Here is a 20,850-nt window from a genome sequence, read left to right as displayed (position 1 = left end):
GTTATCTTTAGATCACTAATGGATAGACAGACCCAACTAGCACTCCAGTCACAACGACCAACTTATAGAAGCTACTCATTTGATGGTCCATACATTAATGATTAATGATGTGGAAGAGCTGCTTCTTTCCATATTCTTCACAGCAGCACAGGAGTTGCTAAGGTATGTTTTTAGTAATAATTAGCGTGTCGATTACTTTTTTTAAACGGGTTGGGCTGACCCAAATTACTTTTTTTTCTAAGATTTTTAATAATATTTAGCGTGTCGATTACGTTTACAGCAAGTTTTAATAACATTTAGGCATACTAAATGGGTCAAACAGGTTCAGGTCAGGTTAGGCTTGTCAAATAGATTACAGAAAATTTACTAATTTGAATACGTTACAATTAGGTATTTAGCATGTCAAATAGATTACAAAATTTTTGTAACAAGAATTAGGTATTTTCAATGTGTCAAAACGGGTCGGGGCGAGTTAGACAGACCCACATTGTTTTTTTCAACTTAGCTTTTTAATAATAATTAGTGTGCCTAATTCGATTACAGAAGCTATATCATGTTATTATCAATCTGATATTTCAATAAAATGATTTGCTGGTTATAAGGTAATACTTGACTTTTTAGGTTGTTAAAATTTAGGTTAATCTACACAGGATATTAAACACTACTCATGTTCCTCTGACCCAAGGGGTACTTCTGTCATTGCTGCAACAATGGACATGTGCTATTGGGAATGATACATCTATGAAACTTGGTTGGATGATGGATGTGGTGGTTTCCATAAAACCAGCGGACGGGATCATTGTGATGCATGTAACACCTATATTTGAACAAGTCTACTCCATTTTGAACCATCAGAAGAGTGTTCCCATGAATTCGGTTGTTGAGATGTCCATCATACGTATTGTCACGAAACTCATAAACTTTGAGGAATGTCCATCAGCAAACCAATAGCAGCAGCACTGGCGCTCAGCTTGCTTCCTTATCTCTTAATGACAGCCTTACCTCTTGATCCTAATGCCGAGCATTAGTGAGGAGTTTTGTTCTTTTTTTTTTATATTATCAAATGCTTTTGAAATAGGATGTTATGCAAATTTTAAACACTTTTGGTACGTGGGTTTTTAGAAATGTAACCCACGACTTTCTGATTTTGTTGCTACTATTCCCCAAATTTTGTTAAAATTTATCTTTCTTTCACCTGAAATTTTGAACAATGCCAAAGTTAGATCATAATGCAAAAAGACATTATGTTTGAAATGTTGCGTTTGCCATCTAGATGTTTAAGTTGATACTATAAAATGGAATTTGGAATCCAAATTTCATTTTTTTGGTTGAGAAATGGAATTGAAACATATTCACTTAATAGTTAATGGTGAGTTTGGTTTGTAATTTAACGCTTTGTCCCGCAGGCGCAAGGCGCAGCGGGCAAAATTCTAGTTTTATTTATAATTTTAATAATTAACATACATTTACATTAAGGGATTTGGGAATGATTAGACACTTTGAATAGGTAAACTCTCAAATTACCCAATCAAAGAGCGCCACGTCATTTTACCTATTTTGTTTACCTATTGCTCAAAAACGTTGGCGGTGGTTAGACACTTTGGAATAGGTAAACTATTTAAAAAAAAAGAAAAATGTGTGATTGGTTGAGATGACATGGACCCCACCACACACCCCTCTCTCTCCCCTTCCCTCCCTCTCCCCGATTCGGTGAAGGTTCACCGCATGAAACCCATTTTGATCGATAAACTTATGCTGGCATTGGTTTGCCACTTCGGTAAACCAAGTTTACCGCCCTTCACCGATGCCACACCGTACCCCCTAATACATAAACAAAAATATTGGGAGGCATTTATAATCATTCTAGGCTATCTACTTTTTGGCTTTCCGCTTCTCTATCGTACTTAATTATTAATTATTGATATTCATTATACTCATTAACAAGTAAATTTGATATGAATTCAATTATAAATTTTCCTAAATAGCATCAAATTAAAATTTATCTTCGTTAAAGTATTATAAAAGAAGAATAATGATAATAATTTTTTTTTAGTGATTTCTAAAAATTGTTAAATATTTAATGTGGTTGGATGGTTTCAATGATAAAATTATATCAAATAATGATAAAAATAATACACGATATTATAGCCCAGTTTAACTTAACTGATAAAAATAATACAAGATTTTAGGATGAAATAAGGTGCTATTCCTTCTCATATCATCTGATTTTTCAAACTAAACAAGACACTATTTTTTTAACATAACCTTACAGAAAGAAATTAAAATGAGAGAAGATGTATGTGTATACTCCTTTTTTTTTTTTTTTTTTTTTGAAAATCAGACAATATCAGGTACAGATGCGTTTTTACTAATATAGTTTTTTTAATATAGTAATATGTTATATTGTTTAGTTGCCACAAGTAACGTATTAAACTCTTTTTTGTTACCCATGGCTTTATATAGCCTAGTGCCATTTTGGGGGTGGGATAAAGCTTTGGGACCAATAGGTCCTGGGTTCGATTCCCACAAGGGGGTTTTCCCATATTTATTGGGTTATGTCTAGTGGAGATGGATATGATCGGGTAGTTCCGCTGGTTGCACGATGATACTCCAGTGTTCCGTAAGTGATCTAAATTTTGCTGTTCAACAAAAAAAAAAAAAAAAAAAAAAAACTGTTTTTGCTACTCTACAATAGATGGGCATAAATGTAAAATCAAATAATGAATTTAAAACCAGACAAGCACCCTTATCTTGTTTTCCCACCATAGAACACCACTCTAATCAATCCATTCAATTTCACATGTTTTCCAAAATGCCCAATCTCCATCCTCACACCATTTTCAAACAATGGCAGCCACAGCCTGCTCTTACCATTCAGCCCTTCTACCTTCTTCACACAACTTCAACCACCACCACCGCCACCACAACGCGCTAGTAAACACCACGACAAAAAAGGGATTGGCACAAACCAAGTACCACAAAGGAGCTATAAAATGTGCCCGCGAGTTTTCGGATTTCGTTGGAGGGGATCTTTTAAAGCCTGATCTTGGAAAATGGCTAGCGGATGTCGAAGAACACAAGGCAATTGCCATATATTCTCCTCATGAAGGAGGTTATGAGGGCCGGTATCTTAACCGGCTTAGGTACCAAGGGTATAAGTTCTTGGACTTATCGGCTCGTGGTCTAGGTGACCCTGAGACCACATTAACCAAGTTGCATCCAGTTTGTCCTGTGAGTTTTTGGTGTTGCATATCATTCTCACTTGCATTGTTTTCAATGTAAAAGGTATAACTCTCTCTATAAATGGAATGCAGGCTCATATAGGTAAGCAGCCAATTGCGCGATGGTATTTTCCACCGGAGGTTGATTATCGCTTATCTTTGCTTCCTCCAGATGCTAAAGGTCTGGTGGTCTGGATCCTAGAAGCCAAGGTTTGAACATAAAATTGAGCTATATGTTTTATCCTTAACGGGTCAAAAATCAAAATGTCAAACGCACCCAACATGTATTTTTAATGGATACACCCTCCTAAATCGTTTTTTGTAAGAAAGTTGATCATCAAGAAATAATTAACACTTGTTATTTGCAAAAGAAAAATTGGATAAGTTGTTTCATGATGTCAGCTAGGGCTGCAAACGAACCAACCGTTCGGCGGGAAGTTTGTTTATGTTCGTTCGTTTATTAAACAAACGAACATGAACAAGCAATTTTGTTCGTTTAGTGAAATGAACAAACATGAACAGATGTCGTGTTCGTTCGTTTATGTTTGTGAACGTTTGGTAATGTGTTTGTTTGTGTTCGATAGTTCATTCGTGTTTTTAGTTTTTGTAATTATTTAAATACTTCAAAATTCCGACAAATTATATATCTAATAAGTGTCACTGTATTATATATTCTGTTCATGAACGATTGTTTTTGTTCGATTGTTTCCATTTGTGTTCATGGATATTAGTTTGTGCTCATTTGTGTTCGCCAACGTTCGTTTTTGTCCGTTGTCTAAAATTAACAAACAAACACAAACGAACACGAACAAGTTCATTTCATTGACAAACGAACACGAACATATAATCTCATTTGATAAGCGTTCGTGAACAGTTCGCTAACACATATATTTCTTAACAAACGAACACAAACAAGATCTTGTTTGTATTCGTTCGGTTCGTTTGCAGCACAACTTTGACATCGAGCATGAAAAGACCCTGTTGATTGTTTATTTATTTATTTTTTATTTTTTTTTTGCTGCAGGTTCTCTCGAAAGCAGAGCTGCAGTTTCTTGCACTGCTTCCTACACTCCGACCCAAAGTTAGGGTGATCGCAGAATGCGGCAATTGGTATGTCATTTCTGTATATATATATATAGGGAGGGGCTCATGCGAAAACCACCCTTATTGTGAGAACCTTGAGAACCAATGTAAACACAACCTAAAATAGCTAAAAAAAACCTAACCCCCACCCCCCAAAAAAAAACCTAAACCCCCCACACACCCCCCCCCCCCCAAAAAAAAAAAAAAACCTAACCCCCCCCCCCCAAGCTAAAATGCTAAAAGAGTAAACTGCCATTTTGGTCCTTATGGTTTGGGCAGTTTTGCCATTTTAGTCCAAATCTCAAACTTTTTAAATCTGGGTCCTTGTGGTTTGCATTTTGTTGTCATTTTAGTCCAAAACTCAAAATCTCTAATTTTTGACTGTTTTAAGGCCCCTTTTTTGTCTTTATCTGCAGGGGTAGTTTAGTCCACTAAATTTTCATTAAATCAATTTATTTATTAAAAAACCCACATCATCTTCATCCCCATACATCATCATCATCCATAGATATCCTCCATCTCCAAACATCAATTAGCTGTCGCGCCGGTCAACCACCGCCCTCAAACTCCATCTCTGTTCTGAATCCCCATCGTCGCCGGTGCACCCTCTCCAACCTAAACCACTGCCCTCAAACTCCATCTCCGTTCTGAATCCCCATCGTCGCCGGTGCAGAACCACTGCCCTCAAACTCCATCTCCGTTCTGAATCCCCATGGTCGCCGGTGCACCCTCTCCAACCTGAACCCAACCCCAATCGACGCCGGTCTTCGTCTTCAGCCGCACCCGTCTTCAAGCCGCCTTCAGGTACGTTTCTCGGTTTCTGTTTCTTCTCTCAAATCGACATCAGGTCCTTTGTCTATTGAAACCTTTTCAAGTAACCTAACACCTCGCCAATTTGAATGAGACCTGCTACTGATTCAAGCCCTAACCTCTGTTACTTGAGTTGAACAATCCCATTTTGCTTTGAATTGAATGTTTTATCAAGGAAGGAGTTCTTAGAATTGGAATTTGGTTTGCAAAAAAAAAAAAAAATGGTTCAGTTCACTGAAATGCATTTTGATCTCTGGTTAGGGTTTCAATTGGGAGGTTGAAGATGATGATGTAATTGGTCTGTCATAGAGAGGGTATTTATATCATGTGGGTTTTTTAATAAATAAATTGGTTTAATGAAAATTAAATGGACCAAACTACCCCTGCAGGTAAAGACAAAAAAGGGGCCTTAAAACAGTAAAAAATAAGAGATTTTGAGTTTTGGACTAAAATGGTAACAAAATGCAAACCACAGGGACCCAGATTTAAAAAGTTTGAGATTTGGACTAAAATGGCAAAACTGCCCAAACCACAGGGACCAAAATGGCAGTTTACTCATGCTAAAAACTAAACCCCCAAAAAACCTAAAAAATCTAAAAATTTTTTTTTGAATTTTTTAATATTTTTCATGTTAAAATCGCTACTTTTAGAAGCCAAAAAAAAATTTTAAAAAAAAAGTTTTTTTTTTTTTGGCTTCGAAAAGTAGCGATTTTTTTATAAAAAATTTAAAAAAAAAAATTTGTGTGATTTTTAGCTATTTTTAGGCATTTTTGTTGGTTCAAATTGGTTCTCGCGGTTCTCACAATAAGAGGTGGTTCTCGCATGATCTTCTCCCTATATATATATATATATATATATATATATATATATATATATATATATATATTTTAATTCACCTGTAATGTATGCTCTGTAACCAAGGGTAACCAGTCCGCTCCCAGTTTGGGTTATTGCTGAGAACTAGAATTTTGACCCGCCGCACGTTGCAACGGGGTCGAAACTTAAAATGACTCGATTTTGTACCGTCAAATATCTGGTTCGACTCGTTTCCAGACAAAACTTATGTCAAAACGTAGACCAACTAAAACATACATAAAATAAGCACGAAAACGTATTATATTTGACTTGATTCATTGCCGAGAAAAAGATATGTCAAAACGTAAACCAACTTAGATTTATACCGAAAATTATTTAAAAAAACACGTAAGAAAATAGTGTTTTTTAAGTTAAAGAATGGTACCGCGTGTTAGGACAGCGTTGAAATGTAAAGTAACTTGAACTTACGTACCACCTAGTGAAAACGTATTATACTTGACCTGACTCATTTTCGAATAAAATTTATGACAAAACGTAGACCATTTACGTAAAAACGTAAACCAACTTAGATTTATACTGACTCATACTTAAAAAGAAACAAAAAACAAAGACAAAAAAAAAGAAAGACAAAAAAAGAAAAAAAAAAGTAAATCACTTGGTTACAGCGATTTGGCTTTTTCAATTGTTTTTATGACAAAAAAAACTTAAAAGAAAACATAAAATACGAATTTTATTATATTTATAGTTTTCGAACTATTTTAGGATAAAAAGAACAGGTTTTATAATTTTTTCTTAAATAAATGGGAATTTTTTCTTACCGGTTCCAAACCGGTTCTGGAACCGGTTTGGCTAGAAACTGGTTGGGTTCGGTTTTTAGCGTGGAGAATGTTAACCGGTCCCATTTCTACAGTTTGTATACCAAACCGAACCGGTTTGTGTGGAATCAGTTCCAAACCGGTTTCGGTTGTGGTTGGTTTCTCTAAAACGGTCCGGTTAACCAGTTTCTTGTTCATCTCTAGTTATAACTATAAAAACAATATTATTACAATTGTTTTAAATCTTTGAATGAAATACTGAAGAAGGTTGAAGGTTGAAGGTTGAAGGTTGGGTGATTTTCTACTCATTTAAGGCATTCAATTCTTATATTGGCTATTTTTTTTTTCTATTTGACTTGTTTGAGATAAACACGACCCAAATCAACTCGTTCACATTTAACAGCATTGATTGCCACCATTAGATACACAAAATCTGTTTTAGAATCGATTTTTAGTTCGGTTGTCTTTGAAGTTCGGTTTAATAGCTTTCTATCCAAACTGTGACAAAACTTGCAGGAGAAAATTCGTTTGGACACCACTCAAAGACATTGCAGGATTGACTGCAAATGAAGCTGTATGATATGGGTTTTTTGCACACAATCAAGCAGTAGCAGTTACTAAACCAAGAGATTCATTGTTCAAGATGAACATATCATGTGTATACACAGAAAGTTATGAACAAGCAGTTTACATTGACAATGATTCGTCCTTAAACGCATGTAAATCTAGCATCATTAATGCTTGAAATAAGGGTACACAGTATCACAAAATATAACTCTTAACATGCGTTCCCAAGGTGAATGAGAGTCGTAACATGGTTTGTTGACAGGAGATATACGTGACAACCCTTTAGTCAACAAATCAACAAGCTATGCACAAAGCAAATGTTGACTTTGTTGCATAGCTATGTCTCGTATAAAATATAGGTCAATCTCAATGTGTATCGTCCGCTTGCTTGCGAAGTACAAGATTGATTGCCATATAGGGGCGGATAAAAAATGTGTTGAAACACAAGATTGACTAATGACAAAGCATATATTGACTTTGTTGCATAGGTTTAATTCATTTATCCTTAGACACTATTAATTTTATAACATTAGCTGCTAGTACATGACAGTGTTATATTTGTTTGTTATAAGGGTGAGCGGGGCACAATCGGTAACCCCTTGCGGGGACCGTTGTTGCCGCTCGGTGGTGGTGCCGCCATCCAGGCGGTGACAGAATTCGGGGGCCCAAATCGGTGGGGAGTCATCGAAGAAAGGAAGGAGAGAGGGAACTGATGGACCAATGAAAAATTTTCTTTTTTTTGAATAAAAAAACAATTCCCCTAAGAGGGGTGCACCCCGTACATTTTTAGACAAGAGGGAAGTTATAGAGGGGAAATGACATGGCAACGTATGATTGGGTTAAAAAAAAGTTTTCACTCACCTAATTAGGGGGGTGCCCCCTTCACCCTAAGAAACCAACCAGAATATAAATGTGTTGAAACACATCATGAACTTAACTTGATTGAAGGATATTGAAAAACATCTTGTGGACAACACCACACACATTGGTCACTGCAATAACAATATTCTTATATTATCTTAATTCTAGAAAAAAGTTCTGACTGCAAATGGGAACTATTGCTTGCATATACTCAGTCAGCTTAAATGAAAGGTAGTTAAAGACATAAGAATAATTATTGAGTTAATCTTTGTTTTGAAGAAAAAAAAATACAATTAACTAGAAATACTAGAAAAAAATAGATTTTTATATGTGCTGTTGGGCTGAAAAAATTGCCTTCTTTTATACAGAATTTTGGATTGGGCTTAAAAGTTGCCTTTTTTATATGGAATTATGGGCTGAAGCTTTATCTAAAAAAACTTAAAAATTTAATTGTTGTGTGACTGTTCCCCTGCCTGGTGGCTAGAAAAGCAAAGCTGCTGCATCTTACCATTATACTAAGGGCAGGCGGGGTGGAGGCCTATTCCCCATGATGGCAATTTATAACGCGTGGAAACAAAGAATACACGGCCGCCACCTTCTTTCTTCACGCGTAAACTTTTCAACACGTGGTATTTTTCACGCTGTGATGGTTTTGATTGTTTGAGGGAAATTGTTGTGTTGTAATCTAGGTTGCAACCCAAACTTGTGTAGTCTTCATGTCACATGTCATAATATAATTGGTTGCAACTCAAACTAATTCCCACAATAATTTAATTACTCAAATAACATATAACATTCAGACTTAAAAAAACACTAAATACACAGTATTTCTTAATTTTTTAGAGAGCATTATGACATACATTTTATTAAAAACAGAGTTCGTTCAACAACTTATAATTTTTAGGTTGGGATAGGTTGTGAATGCATGTTTTTGTAGGATTGGTTTGTGTAGGTGGAAGAAACAAGAAAGAGATATTAGATTTATAATAATAAAAGGTTGGGTTGTTCATCAATGGACTTAGCCTGAAGGCTTGCCCGGCCCGTTGTGGAAGTTAATGTAATTATCACTATTGTGAAAGATGCAATTATCATCCGAGAAAGTAGCCCGTACCACCAGGTAATTGCCGATCCACTTGTGACGGGAAAAAAAGTTTCCAGTGAAAATGGGTCGGGTTAACGAACATGCAAAACTTTTAGTTATACTTTATAACTAATCAGTTTAGTTAAAAACAAGATAACAAATGATTACACTCTTAAAAGGAAAAATACATGTATAAAGGGGGTAGGGGCGCTCCACTAGTGATGGAGTTCCATCACTCACAACATCCAATCAAGTTCCGCCACGTCATCGAGCTTTATTCCATCGCTAGTGATAGATTTAGTGGAAATGCCCATCACTCACCACACAAACATCTACCATTGAAAAACAACCGAGCACCACAAACATCTTCACGCGTGATCATGGCCACGCGTGATAACATCCACCGGCGGTGGTGTTCTACGCCAATCAACGCGTGCTTGTTTGGCTATCACGGGGCGCCCCCCCCCCCCCCCCCCCCCCCCGCCCCCCTAAGAGCTAGAGTTTAAAGTTTACTTCTAAAAATCCAAACGATCAAAATAAATACAGTTAACTTTGTTTCTCAAATCAAGGTTTAAGGACTTGTAGTGACAAAAACACAAAGTTGAAGGAGCCAAATTTACATCTACCATAAAACTTACTCCGTATTATTTGCTACAGTTTATGGTTAACATGCGTCATATTATTATGGAGTTAGTTTCTCCACTCAATTCCTCCGTTGATAATAATTCCATTCGCCTGAAAAAACGGTCAGTCATTCTGAATTGAAGATACAGTAAGAACAACAATTTCTGCAAATTCATCTTTTATACTAAATAATCTGCAACATTAATTAATTACTTATACAAACGTAACGATGATGGTGATTTTATATCAGTATAGCGAAATATGTTAGATGCAGCCGTCGAAGATAAGATAATGGCGGCAACGGAGACAAAGATCGAAGAATTACAGGCCGGAACAAAGGATAACGAGGAGAACAAATCGGTTTCCAAGAGGAAACATCTGTTTGGTCGTCAGAAACCTCTTCATGCTGCTCTCGGTTCTGGCAAAAGTAAATTTCTTCATCCTGTTGTTAAGTTGCTGTGTGGCTTAATCGCTAATATGATCTCATCGTGTTGGTAGACCTAGTTCCGGGGTCCAGAAAAAAAATTTAGTGTTATATATAGGTGTATTTAACATCGCCGCACCTGTAGAAATTTTGTCATCGAACCCGTAGAATCCTTTAAATCAAACCCTGGAAAAATTCCGAACCCTTAGGAAAAAATTTCCGACTACGTCCCTGGCGGGTCAACAGGTCCGTGGTTTTTTTATTTACATATCTAGTGTTTATTATGGTTTTACAATGAAACTCCTAATATTTTGAACGCTGATATTTCTGAACGTCTTAGAAAAGATTAATATGCACATGCCGGATTTAAAAAAAAAATGAAAAGAAAAAATGAGTATGGAATTCAAATAACTACTAAAGTTATTTATTGTAAACTGTTAATAATAGGTGCAATAGTTTTTTTGTGGTCATGATTACCTCAAAAACCATATTATAGCTGATCGAGTAGAGTTTTACTAGCTGCTACAACGAGTTATCATTATTTATGCAACTAGACTAGACCAGACCCGAACTGAAAATTCGGACGTCGAGTTAAAAAGACATATGAGCACTGAAAAGAAACCAGCCTAGTGGAAAAAAAAAATCTTGGGTCTAGCACTGTCGTATGCTAGTAAGATCAAATGGTATCTTTTAGTATGTTTCATATATTTGTTGAATGTTCAAACTGAGCATGTATAGTTTTATTATTGCATTTGGGGGTGGAAGATCATTTACCATAAAGTGGATCACAATTCTCCATTGGTTATACTTTTGAATATCAATTAAGGTCTCATAAGGCGATATTGGTTTATCTGATTATCCTATTTGAGGTAAAATCTCCATTGCACATCACACGTGAAAGAAGGAGCTACAGTCGTATTTTATTAACCTCAATGTAAAATTGTGTGCTCATGTTAAGATTTATATCAATTCTTCGTTTTATGGTCGATTATGTTTGTTTTCAGCTGCTGATATTTTACTATGGAGACAAAAGCAACTATCTGGTGCCATTTTCGTTTCTGCAACTGTCATATGGCTTTTGTTTGAGAGGATAGGCTACCACCTTCTTCCATTTTTGTGCCACTTTCTAATACTTACTCTGGCCATATTGTTCCTGTGGTCCAATCTGTCTTCCTTTGTTAACAGGTGAGTTGACTACCTTTGTATCTATAATTCCACATTCAGACTGACCATTTGTAACTTCTTTTTTTGAATATTTGAACGCTTTCGTACAGAAGTTTTGTATTTTTTTTTTTTTTTTTGCTTTGATTTTACCTTTAATTTTGATAGGTCTCCTCCAAAGTTTCCTGACATTAGATTGTCCCAAGAAATTTGTGATGCTATTGCTCTCATTGTGATGGATCAGATCAATCAGGCCTGCTTATACTTGAGGGAAATGACTACTGGGAGAGACTTGAAAAGATTTATGAGTGTATTTATCTTTTTAGTTATAATTTATCACCTGAATGTATTGAATATTTTTACCACTTGTAACTTGAAAACTTGTGGGCATGCAGGTGATTTTCACCCTGTGGGTGGTCTCAGTCATCGGTGGTTGGTTCGAGTTTTTGACCCTTGTGTATATCTGTGAGTTAATTTCTTTCACATATCTGAATGCTCAATTTCAGTACATATTTGTGGGTTTTGCGTATGTATTAATTGGGTAAACTTAAGGTGGCGAAATGGGTGGGTGAGCGGGTCAAGGATCATGTTTGTGCTGATTTGACCTGTTGGAGTTATATGTTAAAACATAACCCAAACTGACTCGTTTATATATGTAAATGGATCAGTGTTTGTGCTGATGCTGAGTGCACCACTGTTGTATGAGAGGAATGAAGGTTTGGTGGATGCTTATGGTGAAAAGGCGGGTAATGAAATCATGGCGGCTCTAGAGAAACTCCCACTGCCATTTTTCAAGAGCAACAAACAGCATTGATTTAAAGGAAATTACTATCAACTGGTTTGATTATTTTTATCTACTTAAGAAATATTAGAATATGCTATTCTTTAGGATTTCATGCCATTTGGATATCCAAACTTGTTACTATTTTGCTATCTGTATTTAGATGTAATCCTCTCAAGTGTATTCTGCACCAATTGATTAATTAGACTTGTATGGTATTCCAATGACAATGTATTATATAACTTGTTTCATGGTATGGTGATCAATATGTTTATAAGTCCAACATATCTTTGGTAAATAGAGAACTCTATTAAATGGCAATTCTTGTGAACAAAAACAAAGGTAAAGTAGGATAAAAAAGAAACAAAAGGAAAGTGACATTTGGCTAACCATACCATAAAACCTATCATGTGACTTATAAATTATAGGAACTAGTGAGATTTCTCAAGTGTTGCGGAAGATATTCGGTCGGTATTGGTTCGTTATAGCACCGGTCTGATGATTAAACTCGGTATAACAACCGAAAGAAACGTACGCAAGTGGATAGCGACACGTATTTTACATAGATAGAAAACTATAAACATGAATGCCGACATAGGTTTCAAGCCCAAGAAGAAACAAAGTAATTAACAAATTAGTCAAACAAAGTAATTAACAAACTAATTAAACAAATTATTATCAACTAAGCCCAATACATTTAACAAACTATTAACAACCAAACCCAACATATTATCGGCCTAAGTGGCTAGTAAATAATTAGGAAAAAGGGGATAAAAATCACACAAAACTCACCCTCCCCAAGTTTCAAATGTGCGCCAATCCATTCATGGGGCGTGCACATGACCACTCCACCAGCACTGGTTTTCGGTTTTATTATTTTGCGTTAAATTGTTTATATGCTAAAAAACAACTCCAAAAAAAGCCACTGCCCCTCTGAACCAATCAGAGGTGGCGACTCATATTAAGAGTTAGGGGTGTGTACGGTTTGGTTCGGTTAGGTTTTGGGCAAAACCAAAATTGAAACCGAAATGTCGATTTTAGGTTTTTTAAAACCGTCTGGTTTTGGTTTTTTCGGTTTTACACCGGTTCGGTTTGGTTTTTCGGTTTTTAATAGAAAATTAGGTAAGATTCAAAGATAAAAAAAATATAATTGAAAATTTAAAAAGCTTTCTTATATGTTTACATATAAGTTATTATATTTAACCTTTTTAATTAATATTGTTCACATAAACCTAACCTTCTAATTTATTTTTATGTTTCTCAAAAGTTTTATTAAGACATTTTCCTTTATAATACTATGAATATCATTTAGTTTTTATATTAAACTAGAATTACCACCTGCCGCAATGCGGCGAGGGATCATTAGTTATATATCTTTTTAGATGAAAGGAAAATGTTTCTCATATAACCATGAGCCTGTGTGTAAAACCGAGAAAAAATAACTAAGTCGATCTCTGACTGGCATGTTGCGACAGACCTATCAAACGGGGAAAAATAGACGCGCTGCGACGGACATGTCAAACAGAAAAAATTAGATTGAAAAAACGTTGAACCCCACACGCATGTTGCGGCGTTTTAAGTCGGAAATTTAGAACGATACATTAAACGGAGAACTTATGAAATATGAAAAGTATATAAGAGACTAAAGTTGAAAGTGAAAAAAGTGTTGAGATTAAATTGCAAAAGATGAAAAGCTTTGGGTTGAAAGTAAAAAAAATTAAAGGGGTTAAATTGCAAAAGATGAAAACTTTTGAATTAGAAGTGAAAAATCAACTTAATCAAAGGGGTTAAAATATCAAATATTGAAACATTAGAATTAAGTTGCCAAATATTGAAACTTTAGAGTTAAAAAAGAAATCAATTAAACAAAGAGATAAATAGATTTAGTTAAATTGATGTTTAATATTAGTATTATTATTATTATTATTATTATTATTATTATTATTATTATTATTATTATTATTATTTTTTGAACGGCCAACAAACTCAATCCCGAGTACTCTCGGGGCACCCACTGGACAAACGGAGTACTCCGAGAGTAACCCGAGTCCACCACCAATTCCGGGGAAAACCCGGTAACCCACCCGCCCGTAGGCACGACGGTGAAATTACCGGTAAAACCCGTTTGGCTCAAGGATCCTACCCAGGTTTTCCTGGGTCTCCTATTATTGCCCACCAATGCCTCACTCTGCACCAAGTGGGAGTCGAACATGCATCTCTCAAGAGAAATGCAAGCCCTCCACCACTTGATCTAGAGATCATTGGCTATTATTATTATTTAATAATAAAAAAGATAAATTAAAAAAATAAGGGTGAGAAATTACTAGAGAATGACACGTGTCAAAAAAAGATTTTTGTTTATTAGTATAGAAATATACTTAACATTCAAGAATAAAATTAATAGTTTCTACTAGCAAGGGTTAAACACTTAAACAACTTAAACTTAAACATAAAAATGTATGCACTAGGCATACTAATGTAACTTATTGGTTCGGTTCGGTTACTGAAAATGGTTATCCGAAAAACAAACCGAAATTTTTGGTTATTAAAAATCTGAAAACCAAACTGTTGGTTTTTTCGGTTCGATTTTCTCAGTTATTTTGGTTACGATTCGATTATTTCAGTTTTCTGCTCTTAGGAATAGTGTCAACACCATTCAAAATTAGCCACGTGGCAAGGTTTTTTTTTCCTTTTTTATGTGTCATTTTGATGTTTTAATGGAAAATTTGGTACTTAAGTTCTTTCGGTTTGAGAAATTCAGTACTGGTACTCAATACCATTTGTTTTAGTACTTAACATTCAAGAATAAAATTAATAGTTTCTACTAGCAAGGGTTAAACACTTAAACAACTTAAACTTAAACATAAAAATATATGCACTAGGCATACTAATGTAACTTATTGGTTCGGTTCGGTTACTGAAAATGGTTATCCGAAAAACAAACCAAACCGAAATTTTTGGTTATTAAAAATCTGAAAACCAAACTGTTGGTTTTTTTGGTTCGATTTTCTTAGTTATTTTGGTTACGATTCGATTATTTCAGTTTTCTGCTCACCATTGTTAGTATTGGCACACTATTCACAGAAGGGTTCCATTAATATAGAATATAGATATAATAATTCCACCAACAAAAAAATTTGTAAGTGAAATTACCATCAATCGGTACAATACCAGAAAACTAGGCTTTCATTAACGGAATATTAACCATCGGAAAAATACCAGTGATCATTGATGGGTGCCATCGAAATCAAATTTGTACAATTTGTCATTCAAAATTTAAAATTTAAGAAGTCATTAGTGATCCGTCAGAAACTTTGATGGTTCTTATTGTTATCGGTGGTGAAGGACCAATAATTAGCTTTGCCAGACCAATTTTCAGGTTTGATTCCCGATATATCTAGACATGAGTTTCAATGGCCTATCTCTTGACAAATGAGAGTTTACACAGAATAAACAAAAGATGTTTTGTATTTTTGTTTGAGATGATTACAATAGAAAGGACAAACTCTATTTATACTACTTTTACAATGAACTTAAATAAGGAAAAACAGCTATCTATGGTTGTCATTGTAAGGAAAGGAAACTGTATATTTGCTTCAATAATCACGGGATATAATGTGTGATGTGGGTAGTGCGTGATAGGTTTTTATGTATATTTTAAGCCTTTTTTAACACTTTAGTCAAGTTTTAATATTTATAAAACACGATATTTAACTAACACTAAACACACATATGGGCAATTGCACCCATCGTGAGCGTAGTATAGCGTTGGTAAGATACCGATGTCGTCCAAGGACACAAGATCTTTTAGTACCGGTTTTGTCCTCAACGTCTAATTAAATCAAAATTTTGAGAAAAAGTTTTAAACATAAAAATAAAAATTAAAATGCTGAAAATAAAAATAAAATAAAAACAGATATATAAGATGAATCACTTGGATCCGACTCGCCTTTAGTATAACCTTTGATGATTTCCGCACTTTTGCACTTTTTAAGAGATTATCTTAGTTATAGTAGTAGGCCCTCTTTTGAAGGTGACGTTACCCTCAACCCAGTGGTTTGAGTCAGCAAGGATACAATCCCAAAGGGTCGGGATATAGAAAGATAATTAATTAAATTATTAATGCGTAATGTGGTAGGCCCCTCTTTTGAAGGTGACGTTACCCTCGGCTAAGTGGTTTGAATCAGCAGGGATACAATCCCAAGTAGCCAGGTTAATGTATTAATAGTAGTTTACATATGAGGGGATCAAGCCATTCGCACCCCCGCCATCCAATACCAGTGGGTATTGAAAGAGATCCTAGTAAGCTTGACCCAGGTCCTTGCAGGATCTATACACTAAACAAGGCAAGAATCTTACCAAACCATTCTCTTAACCCCCGACCAGGTAGCCAACATATCTCTATATAGACCGTAGAGATATGAATGGAGAAAATCTTTTATTTTATATAGACAATAAAATAACGCCAAGACACCACGAACAAATTATAAGGAAGTTTCATCTTCAATATAAGAAACTAGTTATTAAAGTCATTAATACAAAACCAAATAAAAAGTCCGAAAAGATTGAAAATCAAAAGTATTATACTAAATGCTTGTCTTCACCAAGTGATGTAAGAGACTTAGGCAAACATGGCCTTTGATTGTCAAGAACTCTTACTATCAATCTTGGATCCCGAGACTACTACACACACTCTAAGATGGATGATGGATGATGGTGGTGGATGTGGGTTATAGTGGTGGTGGAGTGTGGGTGAAGTGGGAGAGAGGTGGTTTACCAAGGGATGCCTTTGAAGTTAACCAAGCACCTCTATTTATAGCCTGCACAGAAGCCCGAACACGGCCCCGTGTCCATCCACTTTCTCTTTCTTCATTAATTGCAATTTGTCTGCATTAGCTCCACACGCCCCCGTGTCCGCTGGGCACGACCCCGTGTGCAGAAGCGTATCTGTACTATCAAGATTTGCATGGATTCTGCGAATCTTAGCGTTGACCACGGCCCGTGTTGAGCTGGGCACGCCGCCGTGTCGGGAATATAAGCTTCTATAACTTTGTCTTTTCTGCAGACACCTGGCCACGCCCCCGTGTCCGTTGGGCACGGGGACGTGGTCAGCCTTCTGTTTTCTTATTTTTGCTTGGGAAGATGTTGTCGAGGGGTCGGGCATGCCACGTTTGTTCCTTTTCTTGTAATTATGTTAGATTTTACTGTATATTTGTTCCTTTTGTTCGTTTACGCTCATTTAGTCCTTAAAATACAAAAGGAAGACAAAAGCACACTTTTTCCAACATTAGTACTAAAAAAGGGTTAGTTTTATGCCTTAATTGATGTATTTTATATGTTGCATTTTACACACATCAAATACCCCCACACTTGAATCTTTGCTTGTCCTCAAGCAAAACTCTTTATAATGTGGCTTACACTCCCAAATGGAATGGGTAGAAGAGAAGTTTTGGGCTTGTCTTGAGTGTCGGGAATCCAAGATCTTTATTAGGCTTTTATTTTTATGTTATTTGCAATCCTATTCGTTATGATTTATTTAGAACATTCCATAAGAGAAATTAGTTATTTGGGCATAACATGCCTCTTTAAAATTCCATTTATATACAAGTTCACATACCTCACGGGAGATCACTCAACACTCGGCCGAAGATGTATTTTTGTGAAACACTCGAGACCGGCATAGAACTTACTTCTACCGTATGCTTGCCAAGCAATCAATCCTCCTCCTTTTTAACTATACACCTTTGTAAATATCAAGAGGACTTGGGGAAGGGTTAGGCTTGAGTTAAAGGTAGGTGGTTTTGGGTTAGTGGTTAGTAAAAAGCGCAAAAAACGTAAAAAACATGTCGTCGTAAAACTTTTTGTTTTTGTGACTTTTATTCAAACAAAGCATTTTCAAACAAAGTTTCTTTGATGAACTTGTTTTTTTATTATTATTATTTTTTTTTTTTGCTATGCTTCACTTTTTTTATAAGGGATGTCACATGAAAACCGAGCTTTTTTGCTATACTTCATTTTTTTGATAAAAAAGTTTTGGTGGGTGAAGGGTGTTTGTTTTGTGGGTTTAGAAATGAAAAGGTTTAGGCTCAAAGGGGTAAACTAGGGGGTTTTGGGTAGGTGAAAAGAAATGAAAAATAATGGTGTTGAAAAGAAAAAAGGTTAGTCCTGATGCCTCCATCATTTACTTACTTGGCTTTAAGTTGGTAAGGACTAGGAATGTATCGTCATGGCAAGTTCTAGAGTCGTAAGAAACCAAGCGGCTATTCACACAAGAAACGAAAAATGAGCATTTAATTTAAAGATGTATGCTTTTATGCTCAATATAGGCTCAAAACTCACTTTTTGTGGAAATGGGTTTTTAATGTGATCAAATATATATAATCAAATTTTAACTAGATTTGTCATGCCATTTCATAATTTTCTTATGTTGGTTCTTTTTATCACGACGCTATCGGTTGTAAATTTGTAAAAATATAACCTTTTTATAACTTGTTATTCCCAAATTAAACAAAGACAAGTAAAAAAATGAAAAGTTTTTTGAAAAATTTTTGGGGTGATTAGCGGTTCCAATAGAGTTTTGTGTAAGGCTTGTTATTAGGACTTGCAAGATTCAAGGTTTTAGCATCCCCCCACACTTAAATTACACATTGTCCTCAATGTGTCCCAAAAATAAGTTTTTAGGTTGATTGAATGTGTAAAAGGGTGTTAAAAACAAAATTTTATGTTTCTGGGCGTCTGGACACGGGCCCGTGTTGATCCGGGCACGGCCCCGTGTTCAGATTGCCAGTATCATAATTAATAGAAGCTTGGGCACGAGGGTGTGTTCAGTGAACACGGCCCCGTGTCCAGTTACCTGAACTAGACATTTTCTGCAGATCCTTGTGCATGGGGCGTGTTGGGCTGAGCACGGCCCCGTGCTGAACTTGCTGTAATGAAAAAAAATTATCGGGAGGCTCTGTTTTTGTGCATGGGGGTGTGGGTTCAAGTTTCCCTTAGTAACCTCCATCATCCCGAGTGTGTTTTATTTATTATAACATCATCCAAACACCAATTAATACTTAAAAACCATCACTCATTAAAGAGTGAATTACATAAGATCATAGAAACTAAAAGCATAAATTAAGTCTAGATAAGTAGGTCATAAAACACAAGAAATCTAAAACCTCAAAGAAGTCCTTGCCTATAGTTTATTTTAAGAGCAAAATTTCCGAAAAAATAGTTTTCTCGGTTGAAAGCGGCTTGAAGAACTTCTTCTCCGGGAAGGACCCCTCATACATCGTTAAGCCACTCTTCTGTCTCCTAAGGGAGAAGGAAGGCGGGCTCATTGGTGTCTTCGTTTTGAGGGGGTGTGACTTCCACCGGAACCTCTTGTAAGTCATCAAGAGGAGGTTCCGCGGGGATGTCATCCCACCCGGTGGGGTTAATGACTCCTTGAGCTAAGTTACAATCTTGTTGGGGAAGGATTGGTTCCGTGGGAGGTGTTACAAGAATGTTTAATCTCTGGTGCAAGAGATTGATTTCTTGGAAACTGTTTTCTAGCCCCACCGTGAGATAATTAATACGGTCAATCAGGATTTCTTCTATGGATGTCATTTCCTCGAGAGCTTCCCGCAGTGCCATCACATAGCGCACAAGAGTTGTTTCGATTGAAGGCCTTCATTCCCTATGACTGTTCCTTGAATGTGCTGAAGAGGTTCCACTATTCTGGCTCGACATTCTACGAAAAACAAGTCGAAAAGAGTTCAATTTAATGAAACAGTACCTCGGACACGGCCCATGCTCGCTGAGCATGGCCCCATGGCCACCTCTCTGCAGGTTTTTGAAACAAGAAATCTTGGAGCTTTAAATTATTTTTCTGACTCTTGAAGCATTTTTAAGCAGAAATAACTTAAAACAGTGTTGTAAAACTTATTTTTGACAAGATTCCTTGAATAAAAACCTAACAAATATCAAAATAAAGCTTGGAACCATAGAGATTTCAAGCTCTAATGGAGGTTTTGAGGAGAAAATGAAGAAGAAGGCAATGGACAAAAGTACAAAAGACAAGTTGGTTGTTGAGAACCTTCTTTAGAATATGCCTTGTATGGTATATGTGAAGATCCCACCAGATCTTTGTCTTTGGAATGAGTCCAAGAGTGAAGGAATCTTGCTGCATTTATAAAAAAACGACAGCACGCTAGACACGGCCCCGTCTCGGCTGGACACGGCCCCGTGTGCAGACAAAATTCTGACACTTTTTGTCCGTATTCTGACCAAAAGTCAGACGAGAATCTTTGGGTGGACACGGGGGCATGCTGACCTGGACACGGCCCCGTGGCTAGAAGTTTTTATGAAGTTTTGTCTATTTTAAGGAGTTTTATCCGGATCGGGTGGTTCCTTACTGGTCGGAACAACACCGAAATGGCTGAGATACCTAAGTTGCCCTAGTTTTAGACAAGAACACAAGAGGTTATCGGAAAGGGTGATTCCTAAGCTAAATACCGGTGGGCAAGACCAACCTTTATTTCCTTTATCCGGGCTCTCGTTAAAGAAGGTATATGTCGAATCGCTCAGGTCTATGTATGCATTGGCGGAAACCGATGGGGAGTCCTTCACGACACAATCGA

General features: G+C 36.2%; 2 protein-coding genes across 2 annotated transcripts; both read left to right on the top strand.

The window, feature by feature from the left end:
- The first annotated feature begins 2,800 nt into the window (after positions 1 to 2,800).
- Positions 2,801 to 7,527, top strand: LOC110915768 (NAD(P)H-quinone oxidoreductase subunit N, chloroplastic). Its single transcript, XM_022160524.2, has 4 exons — positions 2,801 to 3,231; positions 3,315 to 3,431; positions 4,246 to 4,331; positions 7,262 to 7,527. The coding sequence occupies exons 1-4, from the start codon at positions 2,848 to 2,850 to the stop codon at positions 7,323 to 7,325; spliced, it is 651 nt and encodes a 216-aa protein (XP_022016216.1). The 5' UTR covers positions 2,801 to 2,847; the 3' UTR covers positions 7,326 to 7,527.
- A 1,658-nt stretch (positions 7,528 to 9,185) lies between these two features.
- LOC110916263 (reticulon-like protein B5) lies at positions 9,186 to 12,442 on the top strand. The gene is made up of 7 exons (XM_022160999.2): positions 9,186 to 9,290; positions 9,912 to 10,026; positions 10,129 to 10,305; positions 11,307 to 11,487; positions 11,632 to 11,773; positions 11,859 to 11,928; positions 12,132 to 12,442. The coding sequence occupies exons 3-7, from the start codon at positions 10,140 to 10,142 to the stop codon at positions 12,275 to 12,277; spliced, it is 705 nt and encodes a 234-aa protein (XP_022016691.1). The 5' UTR covers positions 9,186 to 9,290; positions 9,912 to 10,026; positions 10,129 to 10,139; the 3' UTR covers positions 12,278 to 12,442.
- The last annotated feature ends 8,408 nt before the right edge of the window (positions 12,443 to 20,850 follow it).

Source organism: Helianthus annuus, chromosome 16 (genome assembly GCF_002127325.2).
Source record: "Helianthus annuus cultivar XRQ/B chromosome 16, HanXRQr2.0-SUNRISE, whole genome shotgun sequence".
Lineage (NCBI taxonomy): Eukaryota > Viridiplantae > Streptophyta > Magnoliopsida > Asterales > Asteraceae > Helianthus > Helianthus annuus.
Note: the sequence above shows the minus strand (reverse complement) of the source record. Positions and strands in the feature narration are given on the sequence as shown.